This window comes from Heloderma suspectum, chromosome 1, assembly GCF_057233095.1.
Source record: "Heloderma suspectum isolate Gila_16-S chromosome 1, 16-S_ref, whole genome shotgun sequence".
Taxonomy (NCBI): Eukaryota; Metazoa; Chordata; class Lepidosauria; order Squamata; family Helodermatidae; genus Heloderma; species Heloderma suspectum.
Window position 1 is genome coordinate 30,386,174 of NC_139458.1, and position 24,092 is coordinate 30,410,265.

The window sequence follows — 24,092 nt, forward strand, 5'->3', positions numbered from 1 at the left end:
CTGCTCAGGAAGCCAAAGGTTTGCAGGAGGCTCAACTGAAGGTCAGAGGAAGGACACAGGAGACAGAAATTTAGATTGCAAGGGAATAAGAAACTATTCTCATGAATGGTTGGAGTTGGGGAGGAAAAATCAACTAATTTTAAGATATAAAAGCCAGAGTCAGAAGCGGAGAGAAGGGAAAAAGTCCAGAGTCCTCAAGGACAGAAATACTCAGAGGTGGTGGAACTGGAAAACTGCTTGAGTGCTGGACCTGTAACACTATTACTTGGATAAGGGACCTGGATAAATGGGGACACAGTCTAGTGAGGCTAGATGGTTGCATTCATACCTGGGGGGGGGTTACCCCATTGCTCGTGTGTGTGCGTCCGTCCGTTCAGATTTTAAAACTTTTTCCTACTAACATTTTTCTTCAATGAGCTTTTAAACATTATTTGAAACTTTGTGGTCTCTTTTCTTTTGGGTTACCCACTCTACATCTAATGGCCAACCCCCACATTACCTAAAATAGATACCTGAGACCCAGAGAGTTTTAAGGCTGGTTTGGTGGAGGCAGCATGGGGTTTGGGGAGGGAGAGGGAGGGAGAGAGAAAGAAAGAAAGAAAGAGAGTGCCACCTGGTGGTAGAGAAAAAGGAAAGGAAGGGCAAGGAAATTTTCAAAGATTTGTCGTTTTCTCCTGCATTTACTTCAGGAGTCAAGTATTTTACTTCTGTGCTGTTCATTGTCTTTTCATGATGGGATTATACAACAATTCTGCTTGGGGCTGGGAAGCAGTAACTAATATTCCCTTCCATTACCCTTGGGGAGGATAGTTCCTTTGAAAAGGGCACTCGAGACTGTCCACCACATATATTGCAAGCATTCTGGGGTAAGTGCAGTAAACGTCTGCTAGATCTTCCAGAAACAGTTTAAAGAAAAAACACACTTGCTGGTCATGTGCAAAATGTGCAGCAACAGGCACAACATTCAGCAGTAAAATGTCAATATGTGCACACCCTCAGACTGATGCTTTGCTTCACCTTGAAGTATCATGTAAACTACTTTGAGAACGTTTTGTTGAAAAGTGGTATATAATGGTCTAAATAAAACTGAATTATTCATAAAAATGAATAAAGTTCTGGAACTGTCCCCCAGACCTCAAGCACTCAAAATATTATTTCTAGTAGGTATATAGTTGAAGGGAACTTCGCACATTACCATTTTCCTATCCTGAGATACTTCCTGTGTAGGAAAATGTATATTTATTGTGGTGTGTGAAGTGTGGCAGCATTACTATCAATAAAAACACTTTAAATAAAACATTAACAAGAACACAACAGCAGAAGCAGACCACCACATTACCAGCAAGAAGAGCAGACTAAAAACAATTCAGCTGATATTTTAAAAGCCCTGGGAGAATAAAGTAAGATCTTAACCTGGTGCTGAAAAGAAGTAAATGTAGGTGCCAGGCAAGCCTCCCTGGGGAGAACATTCGACAAGCAGGGCACCACAGTGGAGAAGGCCCCCTCAGCAGTTGCCACCTGGCCAGTATCAGCAGGCAGCAGCACTTGGAAAAGGACCTGACAAAGATCATAATGTACAGAGAGGTGCATATGGGAAAATATGTTTTTTCAGGTATCCTAAAAGGTATGGCTTTAAAGGTAAGCACCATTACTTTGAATTGTGCTTGGAAATGGACCAGCAACCAGTAAAGCTGGTTTAGAAATTACTTGTTGCTGTTCCCTAGTTAGCAGCCTAGCAGCTGCATTCTGTGTTCTCAGAAGTTTCTGAGAAGTCTTCAAAGGAAGCCCCGCATGTAACACATTGCAGTAATCAAGTCTGGAGGCATATGGATCACAAAGCTCAATGTGCACACATACATGCATAACACAAGTAAATCAAACTGCTAAATGTTGATATTTGCAAATCTTAAGCATTTGGTTGGTCAGGACCTCACGAAGAGGCAGGCAGTGAAAAGTGTACCAAGAATTCAATATTTAGTCTTTGTACACTTCAAAGTGCTTCTACTTGCTTAAAAGGCCAGCATAATTTTAATGTCTATTGTCTTGTAGAGGAAACCACTCAGACCTCATTAGTACACGGTGAGCCTGACACAGAGACCAAGTGTGAAAGGGCTTTCAAATTTTCTCCTTCACTGACAGAGTTCTATGAAGGTTCTGCCACAATATATGATGATGGATACTAGCTTAGATAGCTTTTAAAGGGCATTAGACGAATTCGAGTTTGCAAAGCTTGCTCCCAGTGGTAACACCCCATGACGCTCTGGCCAGGAGGAAGAGGGGAGGCAATTTTCACTGATTCACCCCTCTCCCTGCAGCCCCCAGGATCACCTCTTGCACTCATTCTGGAGTAGATTTTCTGGGGGCTGCAGGGGGAGGATGAATTCAAGAAAATTGCCTCCTCTGTTCTGCTAGCAGAAATGCTCAGCTGGATTACAAGCTTTCCGCAAACAGAAGGAGCTCTCCTATCCATAGAAGGCAAGGTCTGGATCCAAGCCACTGAGATGATCTTCCAAGGCCCTTCGCCAGATGTCCTCATGAAAGAAGGTATGGCAAGTGGCTACTGAGGGGAGGGTATTTCTGGTAGTGGCATCCCAGCTGTGGAATGATCTCTCCAGAGAGGCTCACCTTGTGCTTTCTTTGTAGTCTTTCAGACCCCAGGTGAATACTTTTTTAAAATTTTCCCAAGCCTTTTAGGACATTTTGTTTAAATTTCAACCTTTATTTAAAGTCTTTTAAAGGTATTACTGGTGTTGGTTGGGAGTTTGAGATTTTTGTTTTTACTCTCCAATCCTTGAGTTTTTTTATGCTGCATTCTTGTTTTTAGTGTTGTAATTGTTGTAAGCTGCCTAGAGAACTTGGGTTATTGGGCAGCATAAGAATACTGTAAATAAGTGGTGGGGAACCAGTGGCCCTCCAGACATTGTTGAACTCCAACCTCCATCAACCCCAGTCAGCAACGTTATTGTTCAGGGAAGATAATTGTAGTCCAGCATCTGAAGGGCCACAGATTCACCACCCCTGCTGCAAATAAATAAAGTCTATCAATAGTTACTAGTCAAGATGGTCATATGCTGCCTCCAGGTTCAATGGAGACCAAAAGTAGGAAATGGCTATCGCCTTCATGTCCTACTTGGGGGCTTCCCAGAGGAATTTGATTGGTCTGTGGGAAACAAGATATTGCTTGCATGCAGCATCTCAGAGGCTTTCCTGCCGGAATTGGGACCTTGCCAGACTGCCCAATAGCTGTTTGGCAGGCTCCCAATGCTGCAGGGAAACATGGCATGCAGGGATGACTCCTCGCATACCCTCTTTCCCTGAAGAATCAGGCTACCATCACTGGGATGAGCGTAACCTCATCCCCATCCACGTGATACTACTCACAATCGCTGGGATGCAGGGGCGGTTAAAGCACATCTATGATGAGCATGTGCAGGTGTACTGCCCCTGACCACCCACCCAACACCTTATATGCCCCTTGATCTAAGGGAAGTTGCCCATCCCTGGACAAGATGGACCTTTGGTTTGATCCAGCAGGGCTCTTCTTATATTCTTAAGCTGCTAGAGCTGTCAGAAATGAAGTATGCGCATTTTAATTCTTTTTAGTCCAACAGCAGATTCACTCAAGCTATTTTAGGCCTATTTTATTCTCCCAGCCAATCTCTCTTACGTGTGCCTCTCTGCGTGATAGGAAATCCCTCCATATAGGGCACTGTTAAGTAGTAGCCAATAACTGGATGCACAAAGACATCTTACTTTCAGCAGTATCCAACGGGGCTTTGAGCAAGCACCCACTCCTGCCGATTCCATTCCACAAGCAGCACCCACTGCTTGCGCACCGGCGAATTAACGCTTCCTACAGGAAGACCTGAAACAAATGGAAACACTCGTTTCTGGATCAGGATAGGTCGGCAAATGCTTCCCTTATGCAAGCTCTGCTGACCTGCCCTGTTCTAGAAACAAGTGTTTCTGCTCATTTCCAGTTGCTCCCAGAAGCACTAAATCTCCATTCCACAAATGGTGGGTTTCACTTGCAGAACGAAATCAGTGGTGGTGCAACGGAATCAGTGGCAGCAGTTTCGTGGGAATCTAGAGCATTACATTTACACAATTTAAGAAACTTACCTTAGTTTCCATCTTATCATGATCGCTCATATCAAGACAACTAGCATCTTCATTCACTTCATCCTGTCACAAAACAGAACAAATTTTACCATCAGGTGTGACACCAAAATACAAGAATAAACCTACTGACTGGAATTCATCAGAAATAGTTCTGCACATAGCTCCATTAAGATCTCCAGCAGCATAAAGTACTCTGTCTTCTCCAGAGTTTGAACTGGACACAATTAGATGCAGGTATTTAGTTGGATCCAAACAACTATGAGAAGAGACAGAGCTACCAACAGTGTTTCATACATGCTTCCACAAGAGCTTGTACAAGATTTTACACATGGTTATATGGTTATAAAAGGTCAATACTATGGCAATTCTCATATATGGATTTAAATTCAGGCATCAGATAGCCATCTTGGCTTCAACTCTCTCACTAACGTAAGTTACTCTCAGGCATTGATGATACCCAAAGTTAAGTTGTCAAATATTGCCTCAATTTAACGTGACTGTACTGACATCTTATTTATTTAAGTTCTATACTGCCCAACAGCTGAAGCTCTCTGGGCAATTCACAGAAACTGATGATCTTGATGATCAATTACTGTGCAGTTCAGTAGTTGACAAAATTCTATGAAACAAGCTGCTTTGGGGGATAAGTACCACTGTGTACTTATTTTTTTATTGGTTTTATCATTTTTATGATAGTTTAAAATTTTGCTTTGCTTGTTCACCATCTTGGGTATCCTTATGATGGAAAGGTGTTAAGTAAATACAATTTCAGGTAGAAATGTTGAAGACCGCTTAGGCCAGCACCCTTTCGGTGTCTAATTAGTCTCTTAGAAACAGACGATCAGGCTCCCAGGTGCGTAATAAAGATATTTTTTCTTTGTTTTATTTGGGACTCATCATCATCATGGCGATCACTCGTGACTGAGTAAGATTGTCTTCCAAAGATAGAATCTATATAGATAACCCTTTAAAAGGATTAGACAGATTCATAGAAGATAGGTCAGTCAACACATTAATCTCTAGCAGTGGGTCTGCAGGTGGCTGTAAAGGCAGATTCTGCATCTACAAAGCCTCGTAATTACATCCTCTGTCATAGACCTTCAATATGCTGATAACGTAATCTGCGCACATTCAGAGGAAAATCTCCAAACTATCCTAAACATCTTCGCATTTGGGACTAAGCAGCATTCAACCATACAGGAGCCTTACAGCACAATCCTATGCATGTCCACCGGGCTCAAAGGGGCTTACTCTCAAGTAAGCATGCATAGGATTGCAGTCTTAGCTTGAGACCAAAACAGCCTGTTGAATATATCATGCCGTGTCAGACTCATTCTTTTAAAAGCAATGCTGTACAACACTTTTAATATATAATAAAATAAATATATCCTGGGCCTCAATAGCTCAAAAATCTTACCATCGGAGGCCATGATTAAGAGGGGCCTGCATGCACCAATTTTTTGCCAGCTACACCATATTATCAAGGTGCTTTCTCAATTCATTTGAGTGGATGGGTGCTGGCAGGGAAGGGTCTCTGGAGGCAGTTGCTCAGCAAAAATCTCAGAAAGATTCAAGTTGTGTGCAGATGATATCCATATCACAACCATACTTTCACAACACAAACTCTGTGTAGTCTGGAAACACCCACAATGTCCCAAAAAACTGGAGAAACTGACTTGTAGTTGGAAGGTCATAAAATGTGAACTGATGCAAAAGCATGAAGCTTTCTGCTTGTACTGCAGGCCAATTCTTCAACTATTTGAATGTTAATTTTATTAATTGTTCACACAAGTCATCAGCTGTCATCAGTAACCTACAGGGCTGTTTGCACAACACAACTGCCTACTGTGGGTTATTTAAGCCAAGGTGAGGCTGCAAGTGCATGTGGCCACCCTTTTCAATATGCAACCCCGGCTGGCAGGGTGTCATGTCATGCAAATCTGGGTTTATAAAACATGGTCTGTTTTAGGGTTATGCAAGGAATGCTTAACCCTTGTATAACCCACGCTCACCGAGTTTGCATGACAGAACAACCCCCAAACGGGGGTTGCATATTCAATGTGGCACCCAGGGGCGCTGAGGCTCATCGTGGGTTAAATAACCCATGACAAGCTGTGGAGTGGTCTCCAAACCCAGTCTATCAGTTGGCCTGGTGGAAGGTACACAAAGCAAATAAAAATACCTCTTCGGTCTTTATTTTTTTGGGAGACTCTTCTTTATGAGGGGATGATGTCCGCTTCACACCTGCTACAGGGCTAGTTACTTTAGTTGCAGTGTTTCCTGAAGGTCTCTGTGACTGGTTGACAAGACGGGTTGAAGAAACTGCTCTAGACATGGTAGGCTTTGGTGGTGGAGAGATGGCTGGCTGTGTGGCAGTTTGAGGAATGCTTTCACTTGAAGTACCTAGGGAAATATAATTGAATAATTACAATTTATTCTGGCTATTCAGAGGAGCAAGGACATTGAGGGAGAACCAACAACCACTGAAAATCAGCCACCTCTCTGGCTACTGAGATTTCAACAGACATTGCCCAGACTCCTTTAAGCATAGCTTAGAATTTTAATCACGTTAATCATATAATTTTAATAATCTTTAAACGTATTTTAGAATTTTTATATCTATCTATCTATCTATCTATCTTAAAAATACATTTAAGTTACTTTTAAATTGAACTGATTGTTTGGCTTGCTGGTTGAAGCACTACTGTTAAATACAGAGAAGTTTTTTATATTAAGCAGTATATAAATAATAGTAATCACCCTCATTATTTAATTTACTTTTTAGAATGTAACTGTATAGTTTTTATACTGGATTTGTTGTCTGTTTTTGATGTTTTGTATACGGCCCTGAAAACCTGTGGATGAAGGGAAGTGTATAAAATTTAAAAATAAATAAATTTAAATAAATATTTTCACAGCTAAAAAGGCTAGCAGCTTGCTTTAAAAAAAGATGCTCAAATTCTCAGGAAGTTGAGTTCTGAAACTTTCTATGCTTCTTTTGCATGCCCACCAAATCACAGAATATACATGGCCCTGCTTAAAGGCAAGGTTCCAGGCATTCAGCATGAAAATTAAATGGCTACTTAAGATTATGTTGTTGTTGTTGTTGTTGTTGTTGTTCAGTCATGTCCGACTCTTCGTGACCCCATGGACCATAGCACGCCAGGCCTTCCTGTCCTGCGCTCTCTCCCAGAGCGTGCTCAAGTTCATATTCATTGCATCAGTGATGCTATCTAGCCATCTCATCCTCTGCCGTCCCCTTCTCCTTTTGCCTTCAGTCTTTCCCAGCATCAGGGTCTTTTCCAGGGAGTTTTCTCTTCGCATTAGGTGGCCAAAATATTGGAGCTTCAGCTTCAGTATCTGTCCTTCCAATGAGCAGTCAGGGTTGATTTCCTTTAGGATGGACTGATTTGACCTCCTTGCAGTCCAGGGGACTCGTAAGAGTCTTCTCCAGCACCACAGTTAGAAAGCATCAATTCTTCAGCGCTCAGCCTTCCTTATAGTCCAGCTCTCACAGCCATACATTACTACTGGGAAAACCATAGCTTTGATTAGACGGACCTTTGTCAGCAAGGTGATGTCTCTGCTTCTTACTATACTGTCTAGGTTTGCCATAGCTTTCCTCCCAAGGAGCAAGCGTCTTTTAATTTCATGGCTACAGTCACCGTCTGCGGTGATCTTGGAGCCCAAGAAAGTAAAATCTGTCACTGCTTCCATTTCTTCCCCTTCTATATGCCAGGAAGTGATGGGGCCAGATGCCATGATCTTAGTTTTTTTAATGTTGAGTTTCAAACCAGCTTTTGCACTCTCCTCTTTCACCCTCAACAAGAGGCTCTTGAGATCCTCTTCGCTTTCTGCCATTAGGGTGGTATCGTCTGCATATCGGAGGTTGTTGATAATTCTCCCAGCAATCTTAATTCCGACCTCTGATTCATCCAACCCGGCATTTCTCATGATGTACTCTGCATATAAGTTAAATAAGCAGGGTGACAATATGCAGCCTTGTCGTACTCCTTTCCCAATTTTGAACCACTCGGCTGTTCCATCTCTGGTTCTTACTGTTGCTTCTTGACCCTCGTACAGGTTTCTCAGGAGACAGGTAAGGTGGTCTGGTACTCCCATCACTTTAAGAATTTGCCACAGTTTGTTGTGATCCACACAATCAAAGGCTTTAGCATAGTCAATGAAGCAGAAATAGACGTTTTTCTGGAATTCTCTTGCTTTCTCCATGATGCAGCGAATGTTGGCGATTTGATCTCTAGTTCCTCTGCCTCTTCGAAACCCCGCTTGTACTTCCGGTAGTTCTCGGTTCGCATGCTGCTGAAGCCTAGCTTGTAGGATTTTGAGCATCACCTTGCTGGCATGTGAAATGAGCGCAATTGTGCGGTAGTTTGAACAATCTTTGGCGCTGCCCTTCTTTGGAATTGGAATGTAAACTGACCTTTTCCAGTCTTGTGGCCACTGTTGAGTGTTCCAGATTTGTTGGCATATTGAATGCAGCTCTTTAACAGCATCATCTTTTAGGATTTTAAATAGCTCAGCTGGAATACTGTCATCTCCGCTAGCTTTGTTGTTACTAATGCTTCCTAAGGCCCACTTGACTTCACTCTCGAGGATGTCCGGCTAAAGTTCAGTGACCGCACTATCATGGCTATCAAGGACATTAAGATCTTTCCTATATAGTTCTTCTGTGTATTCTTGCCACCTCTTCTTAATCTCATCTGCTTCTGTTAGGTCCCTGCCTTCTTTGTCCTTTATCATGCCCGCCTTTGCACAAAACGTTCCCTTGAGATCTCCAATTTTCTTGAAGAGATCTCTAGTCTTTCCCATTCTGTTGTTTTCCTCGATTTCTTTGCATTGTTCATTTAAGAAGGCCTTCTTGTCTCTCCTTGCTATTCTCTGGAACTCTGCATTCAGTTGGGTATATCTTCCCCTTTCTCCCTTGCTTTTCACTGCCCTTCTTTCGTGAGCTACTTGTAAAGCCTCATCAGACAGCCACTTTGCTTTCTTGCATTTCTTTTTCTTTGGGATGGATTTCGTTGCTGCCTCCTGAACAATGTTACGGACCTCCGTCCATAGTTCCTCAGGCACTCTGTCTATCAGGTCTAATCCCTGAAATCTATTCCTCACCTCCACTGTATATTCATCAGAGATATGATTTAGGTCATACCTGAACCGTTTAGTGGTTTTCCCGACGTTCTTCAATTTAAACCGAAATTTTGCAAGAAGCAGCTCATGATCTGAGCCACAGTCAGCTCCAGGTCTTGTTTTGACTGACTGTATAGAGCTTCTCCATCTTTGGCTGCAAAGGACATAATCAATCTGATTTCGATATTGACCATCTGGTGATGTCCATGTGTAGAGTCGCCTCTTGTGCTGTTGGAAAAGAGTGTTTGCTATGATCAGCATGTTCTCTTGGCAAAACTCTATTAGCTTTTGTCCTGCTTCGTTTTGTACACCAAGGCCATGCCTGCCTGTTATCCCGGTGATTTCTTGACTTCCTACTTTAGCATTCCAATCCCCTATGATGAAGAGGACATCTTTTTTTGGTGTTACTTCTAGAAGGTGTTGTAGGTCTTCATAGAACCGATCAACCTCAGCTTCTTCGGCATCAGTGGTTGGGGCATAGACTTGAATTACTGTGATGTTGAATGGTTTGCCTTGGATTCGTACTGAGATCATTCTGTCATTTTTAAGATTGTACCCCAGTACTGCTTTTCCCACCCTTTTGTTGACTATGAGTGCTACTCCATTTCTTCTAAGGGATTCTTGCCCACAATAGTAGATATGATGGTCACCTGAATTAAATTCACCCATGCCTGTCCATTTTAGTTCGCTGATTCCCAAGATGTCGATGTTCAATCTTGCCATCTCATGTTTGACCACCTCCAGCTTACCTTGATTCATTGATCTGACATTCCAGGTTCCTAAACAATATTGTTCTTTACAGCATCGGATTTTCTTTTCACCACCAGACACATCCACAGCTGAGTGTCCTTTCGGCTTTGGCCCAGCCGCTTCACTCTTTCTGGCGCTACTTGGAAATACCCTCTGCTCTTCCCCAGTAGCATATTGGACACCTTCCGACCTGAGGGGCTCATCTTCCGGCGTCATATCTTTTAGCCTTGTGATATGTTCCATGGGGTTTTCTTGGCCAGAATACTGGAGTGGGTTGCCATTTCCTTCTCCAGTGGACCACATTTTGTCAGAACTCTCTGCCATGACCTGTCCGTCTTGGGTGGCCCTGCACGGCATAGCTTATGGCTTCACTGAGTTACGCAAGCCCCTTCGCCACAACAAGGCAGTGATCCATGAAGGGGACTTAAGATTATACCAAGCATTTATTTAAAAAAGCATGCCACAAAGCATAGAATTCTGTACATAGCTGTGCTCCCGGGAGACCTGATATGGCATTTAGAAAGAGGTTCATAGCCCTCATTGTTTATGAACATTGAGCAAGGTTTCAAGGTGTCTGTCGAAGGCTCAGCAGCCATGGATAATATCTTTCAGTGGTCAGAGCTCCATGCCAGCAAATATTGCCATTTGTGTGTATACAAAGTATTTAATAAAACATTTGAAGTATTTATGCTTAGCTTCAAATTTGAGGCTCCTTAGCAGAGATCTAGATGCCATGACAGAAGGTTGCAATTACTGATCCTCTGACATTACCCCAGGAGTAACTTTATGCTATCATCAAAGGTCAAAACGTCCAAATTACATCTCCTAGCACTAAAATGCTGACCAATACTGAATAGCTTGTTAGATAACAACTGCTGTTTCTATACCTTATATTACAACCCTTCTAAGGCAGGTTAGTATCATTGTCCACATATTGCAGACGTCTGTGGGGGCGCTAAAGCTGAGAAATAATGACTGAGCTTTCAAAATTATCTGATGGATTCTCTCAGAGGTGGAATGTCCTCTGTACCTTCTGGATAAAAGGAGCTCAGCTGTAGTGCTATCAATCGCAGTATGCAGGTAATGCATGTGGGCTTGAAACGGGAAGAAACTGTGGGCACGTAAGCAAGCCCTACTCCCTACATCCCCACAAGCAAATAGAGGATTTTTTAAAGGGTTTGAGTTACTCAAGAACAATTCTGCAGCTTGTATTTTGGCAGCTTGATCAGCATGTCGTATCAAAATATGACAAGTTGCAAAGTATATGGAAATGCCTGCACTGCAAACCTGTTTCTCTGAAGTGGCAAACCACCAACGATTAAAAAAAATGATTTGATGGATAAGCAATTTAGGAAAGTAGTATTTTCAGAATGATACTGTTTTCCTACCCCCTGAGCTTTCACTGGAATTTGTTTGTGGCACAGTGACTTCAGAAGTCTGTATGTTGGTCACAGATGCTGCCGTTACAGCTGGAGCAGGACTGCTTCTGCTAAAATATTGAGGGGGGGAAAAGAAGAACATAGCCAGGAATTATAGCAAGCCTGTACAATATATGACCCATCAAGCCAAATAGTTCAGCAGTACCCCCAAACCCGAGGCTTGATAAACCCCTATGTTTTGCTACCTCCCTAGAACTACAAAAGCAGGCTTGTTAAACCTGGAAAGCCAAAATACATGGCTGATGGACTGTTCAACATGGTGAGTCACAATTTGAATCATATCATATCGCACACTGGCTAGGGTCAACGACACTCTGCAGCTCATTGTGGATTATTTAAGTCATGTTCAGTTGCGATGCCTGCAGGCACAAAATTGCATAGCCAACCCCCACTCGGGGGTTGTCATGTTATACGAACCGGGTGATCTGAGAGTTACCTAAGCCTAAAACGTACCATGGGTTACGTGAGGGTTGTTTAACCCTCGTATAACCCGTGCTCACCAGGTTCGTACAACATGACAATCTTTGAGTGGGGACTGCATATTCAAAATGGTGGCCACATGCACCCTGCACACACTGAAGCCTCACCTTGGGTAAAACAATCCACTGTGGGCTGTCAGGCTGTGCGAATAGCCCCATACAATGGCCTAGTTCACATGATCACTGTGGCTTAAACAAGGCACAGTGACTTGTTTAAGCTGCAGTGTGAGCCTGGCACCATTTGCCTAATTATCCGCCCAGGCGCAGCTTGTCCTTTCATCTGAACCCGGGTAGCATGGCTTGTCTGAGGGGAAAACAACCCTGAAATAACACGTGGCCTGTTGTTTAAGCCACAGTCACTGTGCAAACTGGGTCAATGTATTTCAGTTCATCATACAGCATAAACTTGGTCAAGCATCCTCATCAAGAATTCTGCAAATAGCCTTGTGCATATGGTGACCTGGCTTGCATGTAACAGAATCAAATCCTGGGTTAATTAACCCATGATATGCCAGGTCACATCCCTTGTGCATGCCGCTGCCATTTGGCATAATTAACTTTCAACCAGAGGTTGCTTCGTGATGTGCAAACTCAGACACTATGGGTTATTTGTTGATTAAATAACCCACAGTTAACGTATGATTAATTATTAGGTTAATCGTGGGTTGTTTAACCCATGAATAACCTATAGTGTCCAGATGCACACATCACAAAACAACCTCTGGTCGGGACAATTGGAGGTTCATGATGCAAAGTAGGAGTGGCATGCACCCCAACAAATCTTGAGTTAATTAATCCACGAACTGCCATTATGTACGAATGGGCCCATTAGGTTGGATCCAGAGTTTTATTCTGTTGGTGGAAGTCTGACCAAGTAGAGTCCCATTCAGGACCCTCTTGCTAGCAGGAAATAGGGTGGGGGAAAGAAAGGCAATTTTTGTCAATTCCTCCCTCCCTCTGCAGCCCCTCATGCCACTGGACAGTTTCCTAACACTCTGGAGCAGATTATCAGGGGACACAAGGGACTGCAGAGTAGGGATGGACGAAAGGGACTTACCTGGTCCCGCAGCTTGCTTCGCGGTGGGGGGGAGGCGCTTCGCTTCTCCCCCCGAAGTTCAGGCAAGGGGGGGGAGGCGCCCCGCCTTGCCCGGCCGAAATTCAGGCCGGGGAGGAGCGCCCCGTCTACCCGGCCGCGAAAAAAAAAGTAAAAAAAAAAAACAACCCACACCCATGATAGGCTACGTAACGATTTATGTAGCCTATCACGGCTGACTTTGGAAATCTAGCCGTGATAGGCTATGTAAATCGTTATGAAGCCTATCACGGGTGTGTGTTTTTGTGTTTTTTTTTACTTTCCTTTTTTATTTTGCAATGGCGGTGGCAGCAGCCGGTCAGAAGACCGGCTGCTGCCGCCGCCCCCACCAAAACGCCACCGAACTGCCACCGGGACCCACCGCCGAGGGGGACATTCGCACGAGGTAAGGCCCATCCCGGGGGGGGCGGGGGGCCGGCGGAGAATTTCCCCACCAATTTCGGGGGGCCGAATGCGTTGGCATTCGGCCTCCCGGAGATTCATGGAGAAATTCTCCGCCATCCCTACTGCAGAGGGACAAGGCAATTGGCAAACATCACCTCCTCCCATGTAATCCACTGGATCAAGAGCCTCCCACTTTCTGAAGGAATCCTTCCATCTGCTTTGCAGGAGGCTTTTGCTAGATCCAACCTATGATTAGTCTATCTTTTCTATCAATGACAGCTAGAAATTCTTACACCCATTTTACTTGGATTCATGTGTAAACTGACCTTAGTAGAACTTTCTTTGGAGCCTATGTCACCGAAATCAGTTAAGGCATAGGTTCAAAGAGGTAGAACCAGGAATGTAGTAGATTAAGTTAGTAAGTTTACTATCAAATGACTCTTGTTTGATCTTCCTTGTAGTGCTTTGTGGAAAATTTCAAGAACTCAGACTTGAGTCCTGTTTTAGCCCTCTGACATGCAGTTGAGAACAAGCACAGCAAGCAAGACAAATAATCTTTTACAGGGTAGGTCTAGACCTCGATTCAAAATGAATTATTTTGCTTTAATACAAAGTGGGCTTCCTCTCATGTGTCTTAAATAGAAAGATGGTGGCAGTTCTTTCCAAGTCTAATCAAGATAACTTCAATTTACTTATGCCTGCCATTTCTAAGTAATCTGTCTACAAAGGAGCCAAGTGTGAAGGAAGAAATGAGGTAACTTGCCAAGTTCAGCAGGGCTATGGCATGTAGGTATGGTAATATATAAACAGGTGAATATGTGATTGGGGGAACCAGCCACAGCAGGTTTTATAAATGCAGAAGATTTTTTGGTGACTACCAGATCCAGCATGACTTCTGGATCTGGTAGTACTCGCAATATCAAGGTTTACATTGGAGATGCATACCCCTGAGAGCTTCCAGAACTGTTCAATGGACTTGTCTTCATAGCACTGGTAGGAGAAGGCACAGATGTGCTGTTATCACTATCCATAGATAAGTCTAGGCTGCTGTCATTCAGCGCTGTCAACCTGACCCCTTCAGTCGAATGCTGCAACCAATGAGACAATAAATCACAGAAGTTATTCACAAGCAGCAAACATCTAGTGTTATTTGGGAGAAATGCCTCTCTTCAGACTTAGTTAGAAAGGGTATACTATCTGAGATCTATCTATCTATCTATTTATCTATCTATCTATCAGACAACTTTAGCTCCTTATAAGTTCTGGAGACTTGCTAGAACAAGCCAGAGGACTGCTGTGTAAGACTGAAGCCATCTTCGACAGATGTTAACCCAGCCTCTCTCTTGATGCTTCTGGAGATTTTAAGACTCCCCCTTTTAATTCGTGCAAACTGTTCAAATTAAATTGCAGAAATGTTGTGCAATGCTTTATCAATTTGGAGCAGTTAACTACAAGTCAAAGATAATCCAGGAATCATATCAGAGGGGACAAGGACATTAAATTACTTCAACAGAATCTGTGCATGCCATCAACAGAAGAAAGAATATGTCATGACATGTAATAATATCATCAGAAACCTGGATATTAAACTAGAACATAGTTATGTTACAGTACATAAACTTTATATTGTTAACTTTACCTTCTTCTTTTTTTGAAGCACGTGACTAGGTAGCAGTTGGTGAAGTTGCTTTCTTTTAACATGCATTGCAGCAATTTTCATATCCATCTCAAACATCTTGCTGTTTATTGCTTGCCTATAAACTATATAATTAGAAGAACATGAAGAGGTTTAAAATTTGGGGGAGCCATTACCTGCCCTGAAATAAATTTGCATTCCTGAGTATTCTGGTTTTGAAAAGAAAAACCATAGTATTTTCTTCAATCCCGAGACAAAGAAACACAGATAATGCCACACCATTATATCCTAATATACAGAGTTGGATCCAGACTTGACCCTCTCTACAAACTGAAGTGCTTCTTCAGTTTGTGGGCAGTATAGTGGATGTTCCCCAATGGAGGAAGGGTGACCTGTAATTTTCACCTAATTCCTCCTTCCCCTTGCAGCCCCTGACACTTGCTCCTACGCTGTTCAAAAGGGTCCACTAACTCTCTGGAGCAGCTTTCCAGGAAACACACAGGGCTTGCAGGAGGAAGGAGAAATAGTTAAAAGCTGCTAGCCTACCTCCTTCCTCCAATTTCACCAGAACTGCACAACTCTGCATCCAACCCAAAGTAAATATATTTTCTCTCTTAGCTTCTCAAAAGGTATGTGAAGATTCATAGTATTTTGCCTCAAATATGAAGTTTCTGCCAAGATGCCAGGGGGCGACAGTTGTTACATCTGGTATTGCATCCTACAGGCAGGATCAAATTGCTAGGGTGCTAAAGGAGGGGATCATCCAGCTTCCCAGACTGACCTGGCCTGGCTAGCAGGTTAAGAGGGTTTTGCTGCAGCTCATAGGTGAGCTCATGAAAAAACAAGGAAAGTTCCCTCACTGCATCACAGCTGAGGAAAGAGAGTTGTTTTAAGCACACGCCATAAGCTCCCCCTCCCCAATGAAAGGGAACAAGCCAGCCTCAGTTCAAAGTTATAGGGCAGCCTTCCCCAACTGGGTGCTCTCCAGCTGTTTTGGACTTGCATTCCTGACCATTGGCCGTGCAGGTTGGGGCCGATGGGAGCTGAAGTCCAAAACATCTAGAGGGCACCAGTTTGGAGAGGCTGCAGTAGCGAGAATGCATTTCCCTGCATCCTCTTCTGGGCAGGAAAAAGCATCCTGGGTAACCTGGCTTCCGCACCACATCAGCAACCACTAAATGGCATCTTGGAGCAATCAGTAAAGACTGCAAGACTCAGCAGTGGCAGTTATCAGAGTGCTGCTAAGTAATTCCCCAGAAGTGCTGCATGAGGTAGCTTTTCCTTCCTGGCTTCCTTAAATTCAGCACTCCTACCAGCAATGTGGTTGCTCCTCTGTGCCTTTTTTCTTCTCTGCCTCACAGTGGCAGAGCATTCACACTGGAGAGGGATGGCAACTCCCAGTCTCTCTCCTGAGTAAGCAGTTCCCCCGCTCCCTTATGAACCCCTCTTTTGCCCCCTGAAAAGGTGCCCGTGAAGATCAGGAAATCAGGACAGGATATAAAGAGCTGCTGAGAAAAGCTTTATGCAGGGTGTATGGACTTCTCTGGATATTAACACTTCTTTCTGTAAAAAATCTTTGAGACCTCCTGTGGGAGTTGGCAGGAATAGCAAGATGAGATACAAGTGCTCCATTATGAAAGTATGGCTATTCTTCTTGTCATTCAGAATAAGTTGTCTTTCTGTCACGGAAGCACTGTGCACTGTTCCTTCCCATAAGTTCAATGCAATACTAAAGATGGAACTACGGATTTTCATTGTTAGTGAGCCGTAACAGAGAAAGAAAGGGCTTCAGCAAGAAAGGAAATTCCTATTCTGCTTTGCTGTGATAAACCTAATGCCACAGAAGTGGGATCTCCTTAAGAGAGGTCTGAACTTTGTTTATCCAACAATGGGGGTCATCCAAAGCTCACTCTGTCCCTCTGTATTTTACCTATTTATTGCTCCTTTCGTTGCTTTTCAATTCACCATTTCTACTACTTAATGTCTAAGATTATTCATGAGCTGCTTGGCATCTTCGTGACAAGTTACAGTTTTTCAATCCTCAAGAAGTGCAGAGTACTGTGAAGTGAAAATTCTGCATGTTCAGCTGGAATACAGACAACTGGCATGTCATGGTAGCTACAGCATTGTAAACCATGAGTCCAACTGTGCTACCACAGCTATTGCCGGTGCTGGTCACAGGATCAGATGATGACCATGGGCTGTTGGGTTATTTAAGGGTTGTTTCCCCCTCAAACAAGCCATTCTGTCTGGGTTCGGATGACATGACAAGCTGCACCTAGGCAGTCGATTAGGCAAACTGCACCTAACAAGCCACCATGGCTTGTTTAGCTGACCATGATGGTGCAAACTGGCCCAATATCTGAACATCTATTGAAAATTATTGTAACGAAGGGAAATGTTTTGCTAGTAGTTGTTGGTAATTCCAAGGAGGATTTCTATGATCCAAAGCAACACTCATTTACTCAGCCAGTATAGTTTTAGAGGTAGAATTTCCATGAGTCAAGCTTACCAGTGTCAGTAAAAGACTGAATGTCATATGTAAGATCAACACTCAGATTTTCAGAGTTCTCAGTTTTCTTAAACACTAACCCAATCACCCACATTGTACGGAACTCTTCCCTGGAAAAAATAAAAATGAAAACCACTATCACAAATGACAATAGCAGCAATTCTGAAATACAGCTTTTGGTAAACAACTATTTCCACCTAATAATTGTATCTGCTGTTCTGCATGGCCATTCATTGAAAAATTCACATGGGATAGTACAAAACAATTAACAGAGCCATGAAGATATAAATGGTCTTACAGTCATACAAGTAACCTGGAATGTTGATAACATAGATGCAGTTATCAGATTTGCACTCTTGACACTGACAACTTTTCTTCAATATGATATAAAGTGATTTAAAACCTACTTGACCTACTTCCAGGGCCAAACTACACATCGCTCTAAATGCACAACATGCAACTACCTCTAGTTTGTTTGCTTTATTTAATATTAGGCATGGGGTGTGTTTTTCATCTGGACCACAGTGAACGTGGTTCAACCTTTCCCTCCCCTGTCATGATCCCAATGAAACACCCCACCCCACCCCCTGGCTGCAGTTAGCCTTAGGAAAAGAAGCTCGCTTTGGTGCTGATAGGAACCCGCACGGACACAAGATAGCCCCTCCATGAACCACCAAATCCAGTGATGCAGCAGGAGTGTGGGCCACTTGGGGGCGGGGGAGGTTCCAGGGTGTGGAAAGTGGCCCCCAGACCACCTCCCTCCCAAGTTGTCCACCCCTGCTTTAAGGGCTATTTGGCAACCATGGTATTGAGTTCCCACGTTTGACAACTGCTTCCCAAGTTTGAGAACTCCATTTAAAAACAGTACAATACACAAATGGATAAATGTCTTCAGAATGGCTGTGTAAACTGTGTTTGAGTAGAGTAAGCATTTTAGTAACAATAAATGGCAGTTGACACTTCCCATGGTTCAGTTTTGAGTTGTGATAGTCTCACACACTGCTGTTTTTATCTACTGCACAGCAGGCTGTGATCCAGAGGTGCCCTTCTATAAGAGGAAGGGAATTGTGGTGCACAAAAGGGCTTTTTTGGACTTTGCACAATACCCTTGCATTTGAAAAGACAACTAAAATCCAGGTGTGCTTCCATTTGAACAATCTCCCAAGATCTGAGCTACCACAAGGTGTACCATCTCTTGCATACCCATTTCCTACTAGCTCTTGCACAACCGCTCATGGAACAGTGCAACTGAAAGAATTTCTTCTGCTAGCACAGGGATGGAGAACCTCCAGCCCACAGGCCTCGTAAGGTCTGCTGGGGTTCCCCATCCGAGCCAGTGCCTCCTTCTTCTGGCTCCGCCCCTTGGCCACAGAGAGGAAAGCTCTCATCTTCAATCAGGAGCTGATTGGAGATAAATCCTTTCCCCTGCTTAACACCGAAAAAGGCTCCCTTTCTCAGTGCTTGGCATGGGGAAATCACTTATCTCAGATCAGCTGCTGACCAAATACATTTTCCCTGTGAGGCAGAGGGAGTGTGGCCAGGGGGAGGAAGTTGCTGAGTGACTGAGTCCTGCTTCTGTCTGAGCCTTGTCCTGCTTCCTACTATAAATGGGTAACAACAGAATTTGGCGGTGCGGGGGGGATTTGGTTTTCCTCCCTCTATCTGTTTTTGCCTGTGGCCCCACCACCCACAACTAGAATGCAACCTCCAAGAACTTCTCCAAAACAGAATCCGGCCCCTGGGCCAAAAAAGGCCCCCGCCTCTGGTTCCAACCCAGCATTTGCAATAAAGTAGTGGCAGGTTAAACTGGGCTGATATTTACAAATACTTTATGGTTCAAAGTGTTTACTATTAGTCCCTCTACTGCCCAAATTTCCTGAAGGATGACATGGGATAACTGAATTCCTTTTACAAATGATGGATCTATATTAAACAGAAGTGTGAATCAAACATCTGACAGCACTAACATAAAAACTTGCATTTTTCTGCTTTCAATAAAATTTCTTCCAAAAGTCTAATTAAGAGGAAGAGCCTTACTTGTCAGGATTTTCCTTGGGTGCTGGGAATGACTGAGGATTTACATGAGCCAGTGTAATGAATTCATTCTTCTCCAAGCTTCCAACCAAAATACGGATTTTTGACTCTACCAAGCCAACCCTGAATGAAAATGACCTTATTAATACTGAATAATGCAAATAGAAAATACAGATTTCCTAGTTGAGAAAAGTTCCAATTTAGCCCGTACTGGAAACATAGTGTTGTATCAAATTGTGTCTGACCAACAGCAGAATGGATTTTCCCTCACTTCTGCAGCCCCCTAAATCTACTCCAGAGGTTTGGGGAACACTCTGGAGCAAATCTGGCGCGGGCGTGCGCGTGTGCTTACAGGGACGTCCATTCACAGTGTTAGATGTCACCCATACAAAAAATGGAAGGTACATATATATTGGAATATATATACTGAAATAATTTGTTTACAATCAGTTAGATTCAGAAATGCTTATGAATGGAGATGCACTCACAAAACATGTTTGGCAGGAAAAGGGGGAGGCAATTCCTCCTTCCGCCCCCTCAAATTTTGGTCAGGAAGACTGGGGTGACCCTCCAAAACAGTGGGGAAGGTGACAGGCATGACTGTGGGGAAATGGGTAACGCATGCCTTCTCCCACTTCAGCTCTACTGGATCAAAGCCCCTTCCTCAAACTTTATATAGATTAATGAACATGTGATTTTTTAGAAAACCTTTTACCCTTTCTAATTTTTCAGGCTGCTCTCCCCCTCACTCAGAAAGTTACACAGTTTTTAAAACTAACTGCTCAAATATTAAACATTTACATTTGCTGGTATAAAAGCCCAATTGTGGGAAAAGTAGGGATTTGGGACTGGAAGGTGCTTATTTTAATTCCCTGTTGGAAAAAACTGTTACAAGAGTGAAGAAAATTGCAAGTTTTTCAAAAAGGCTAGTGACTTTTGGCACTTTAAAGACCACATTATTCTGTGGCATACATTTCTGTAGGCTAGAATCTACTCAAGCCTGATCACTGATACTCTCTGCCAACATCATTTCCAAAAGCAATATTCTGGGTTTGATTCATTATGAAATCAAAAATTTTGGCATGTAAGAGCCTTCATTTAGGGCTCCCAGAATAGGGCTTCTATTAAAAGAACTGAATAAACGTGTCTGTAAAAGGGGAAAAAAGCTGCAGTATTCTAGTTGAAACACTCCCATATGATCCTAACTACAAACTTCGATCCTCATCATAATCTTAAAATCTACAATCCTATGCACACTTATCTGGGAGTAAACTGGTGTTTGTTACCTGAGATTTAACTCAGTGTGATTTACTCCTGAGTTAGCATGCATAGGATCAGGCTGAAATACACATTGAGCATTTGGCTAATAACAAGCTAAAATCTTAATTACCATCTCAAAATGCGTGCTCTATTCTTCTATTGTTTTAAGCTGCTAGTATGCGCTACAAGCCTCATCAAGGAAAGAGAAATAACCAGCTATGGCCAGCAGCAGCATCAGGGGTCCCCAACCTTTTTTGGATCCATGGGCACATTTGAGAATTTGAGAAACTGCTGTGGGCATCACCACAAAATGCCTCCCATGCTGCGGGAGCTGGATAGTCAAAAGTGAGTGAAAGAGAAGGGTGGGTAGGTGGAGAAATAGTAAGGTTAGAGGCTGGGAAGGGGAAATACAAAGTAAAGGGGTAGAGAGAAAGAGCAAGGCTAGAGGCTGGGATGGGGAGAAACAGCAAGCAAAAAAGATGGGGAAGAAATGGTGAAACTAGAGGCTAGGAGGGAGGGGAAACAGCAAGGTAAATGGAGAAAGGGGAGAGAAAGAGCAAGGCTAGAAGCTGGGAGGGGGAGAAATAGCAAGGCAAGGGGGGAGAAGGGAGAGAAAGAGCAAGGCTAGAAGCTAAAAAGGGAGAGAAAGAAGGAGGCTAGGGATAGGTAAGGGAAGGAAATAGTGAAGAAAGGGATTGGGAGGAGAGAAATAGCGAGGCTATAGACTGGGAGTGGGTAGAGAGAGAACAAAGGGGAAAGGTCTGTGTGGGAGAAAGACTGGGCGAGGCAAGAAAGCAACACTTTGTTTCTCTGCCTGCCTGGCAAACAGCTAATCTGCAGCAGGTTCAGGAACAGGAAGGAGTACCTGGTGCCCTAACATTTTCAAGGTTAAAAAAAAAATTTTTTTTTTGAAGGAGGCAGGAAGTAGAGAGCTTTGTTGGCACCACTGAAGGTAGGTCCCCATGGGCACCATGCCGCCTGCAAATGCCGCATTGGAGGCTGCTGGCCTACATGGATCTTTTCCCTACTCTCACATTTTTCTGGTTTGCAAAACTTTCCAGTCACAGTTTGGACTGAGCAAGCACTTTGAACTGCGAGCCTGAACTATAAGTGACTGTATACATAGAGTAAAAAATAAATACTCAGCTCACCATGCTTCTTCCTGCTACACTAGAATCCCCGTTAGCTCCAACTAGCAAAGATAAGAAAGGTGGGCCCCACTTCCTAAATACTCCTTCAAAGGGTCTTGCCCAGGTTTCTACACCCCCAACACTTTAGAACGTGTGCCAACGATCCAACAATTGGAGACTTCAAGGCCTTCCTGAACCTCACCCTTACTGGCTCATTCGCTCCCAGATAACAGGGAAAAGATACTCGCCAGCTCTGGGAGGAGCAGTTATCATGGCAAGTGCATTTGTAGATTCCTGCCTAGAATACGGACAATTTATCTGTGAAAAATAGGGAATGGGGCTCACATCTGAATGAATCCTAAAGTGCTACTTAGAAGAAGGTCATGGGGAAATCTGTCAGGTACTCACCATTCTAGTCGCTGTTTTTCTGTTGGTGCACTTGCTAGAAGTACAATATAATGCCTTTGAAGATAAAAACAATATGATATACTACCTCGAGTCTGAAAATTTGGATGACAATCTTTATATTTCCCAACATCTCACTGAATCTTAGTATAGTAATGGTATTATTTTAGCATTCATAATGTCTTCATAGCTTCAGCAAAGTAAATACAGTTAAAGGAAAGTAAATATTCTTTCTGTCTAAATTGCAACGGATACTCAGTTGAACTTTTAAAATGCTTATAGTAACGTATATACAGGTAAATGCTTATTCTGATGACTTCCATTCATCAGACCAAAAAGTATTAACACAGTAGAACTGGCAGAAAAATAAACTGTCCAGCCATGTAACTGTAACATGGGGGAACTGGGTTAGATTAACACTTCACGTCGTACATTTGAAGAAACTTTATTGAGAGGATGAACATTAATTTATCTTTAAGCAGAGAAAGCTGGTTTTTAGTATTTTGTCAGGACTCTATTTTGAAATCTGCTTTTAAAAATGAGCTATCCCCAACAAATGGTGAAAGACTAGCAAATATTCAGAATAATTCTGGAAACCTAAATTCATGAGCTGAACAAAGCCTTTGCAAAACTCAAGTAACACTGTAATCTTTAATATACTATCCCCAAATGTGCCTTGATGCACATACAGAACTATGTTTGAAGGGGTAGCTTCACTCATTTTAATGAAAAAATTTGCAGATCTACAGGTATTAAGAAATGCTCACAATTATCTGCTGCCTTCTACTAAAATGAAGGCGGCAGTATTTGGTGGGCCCAGGACCTCTACATGTTTCTTGGAGCTCCCGTGATATTATTAAACTGTGTAAGAAACAAGCCATGATTCCGCCATCTACCAGCATATACAATGCTAGTGTGTGTGTTTCTTTCATTAAGCACTTGATAAGATTTATGACCCTAAGAACTTTATTAGGAATGTAGCTCAATACATTTCTTATATTCTGTACAGTCTTGCAAAATGGCTGGGGGAGATCTGTAGGGGACAAGCAGGAGGAAAGCTTAGGTTTCACCAGCCTGCCCAATTGTCCCCTGCAAATGCTGCCTGTACGTTAGCATTACAAGGCAAACCCAGGATTGGGAACACAATTCACCAATGGTGGCCTGGTAGTAATGGTAAAATAATTAAGACTTTGGATTTTTTCAAAAAATAAATAAATGTAAGCTAGCAAAATCTTACTAAAACCTGTAAGCTCATTCTTGGAAACAGATGCAAACATCTACAAGTTGACAACTAAACCTTAAAGCAAGTAGGTGTTTAAACAACTCCATGCTCTTCGTAAGGTTAGAATTAAAATAAAAAAGAGAAAACGGGAAAGGATTGCTAAGTATCTGAACTTTCCCCATATATAAATTGTTTGCTCTAATTGGACTGCCCCACCCCCAGGGCTAACATATCAACTGCCCTGTGGGAAGGAGCATCAGATGCCAGTTCCTGCCCCAGTAGAGCTAGCTGTTTTGTGCAGCTTGGGTTTGGGGAGTGTGTGGTTCTTGCTACCTGTTGTATTTTACAAGTACTGTAAGCCACTTTGAGGACTCTAGTTGAAAAGGGGGATATAAATCTAATTTAAAAAAATTAAAGACCATGAAGGGATTTTAGCATCTTGGGGCCAATTCACACAACGTATTTTGGGGGTAGATGC

General features: G+C 42.9%; 1 protein-coding gene across 8 annotated transcripts in view; it reads right to left on the reverse strand.

Moving 5' to 3' along the window:
* Window positions 1-24,092, reverse strand: part of PAPOLA (poly(A) polymerase alpha) — a 59,207-nt gene that overhangs the window by 3,237 nt on the left and 31,878 nt on the right. For 2 of the 8 annotated variants that reach the window (XM_084839547.1, XM_084839528.1), the window contains 9 exons: window positions 22,396-22,449; window positions 19,601-19,720; window positions 17,564-17,673; window positions 15,055-15,176; window positions 14,361-14,503; window positions 11,409-11,506; window positions 6,305-6,525; window positions 4,123-4,185; window positions 1,414-1,557 (listed from right to left, as the gene is read on the reverse strand). In XM_084839547.1, the coding sequence (XP_084695673.1) occupies window positions 1,414-1,557; window positions 4,123-4,185; window positions 6,305-6,525; window positions 11,409-11,506; window positions 14,361-14,503; window positions 15,055-15,176; window positions 17,564-17,673; window positions 19,601-19,720; window positions 22,396-22,449 (1,075 nt within the window). Of the gene's footprint in view, window positions 1-1,413; window positions 1,558-4,122; window positions 4,186-6,304; window positions 6,526-11,408; window positions 11,510-14,360; window positions 14,504-15,054; window positions 15,177-17,563; window positions 17,674-19,600; window positions 19,721-22,395; window positions 22,450-24,092 lie in introns of all 8 variants that reach the window. The other 6 variants (XM_084839537.1, XM_084839519.1, XM_084839584.1 and 3 more) reach the window with 3 other exon arrangements.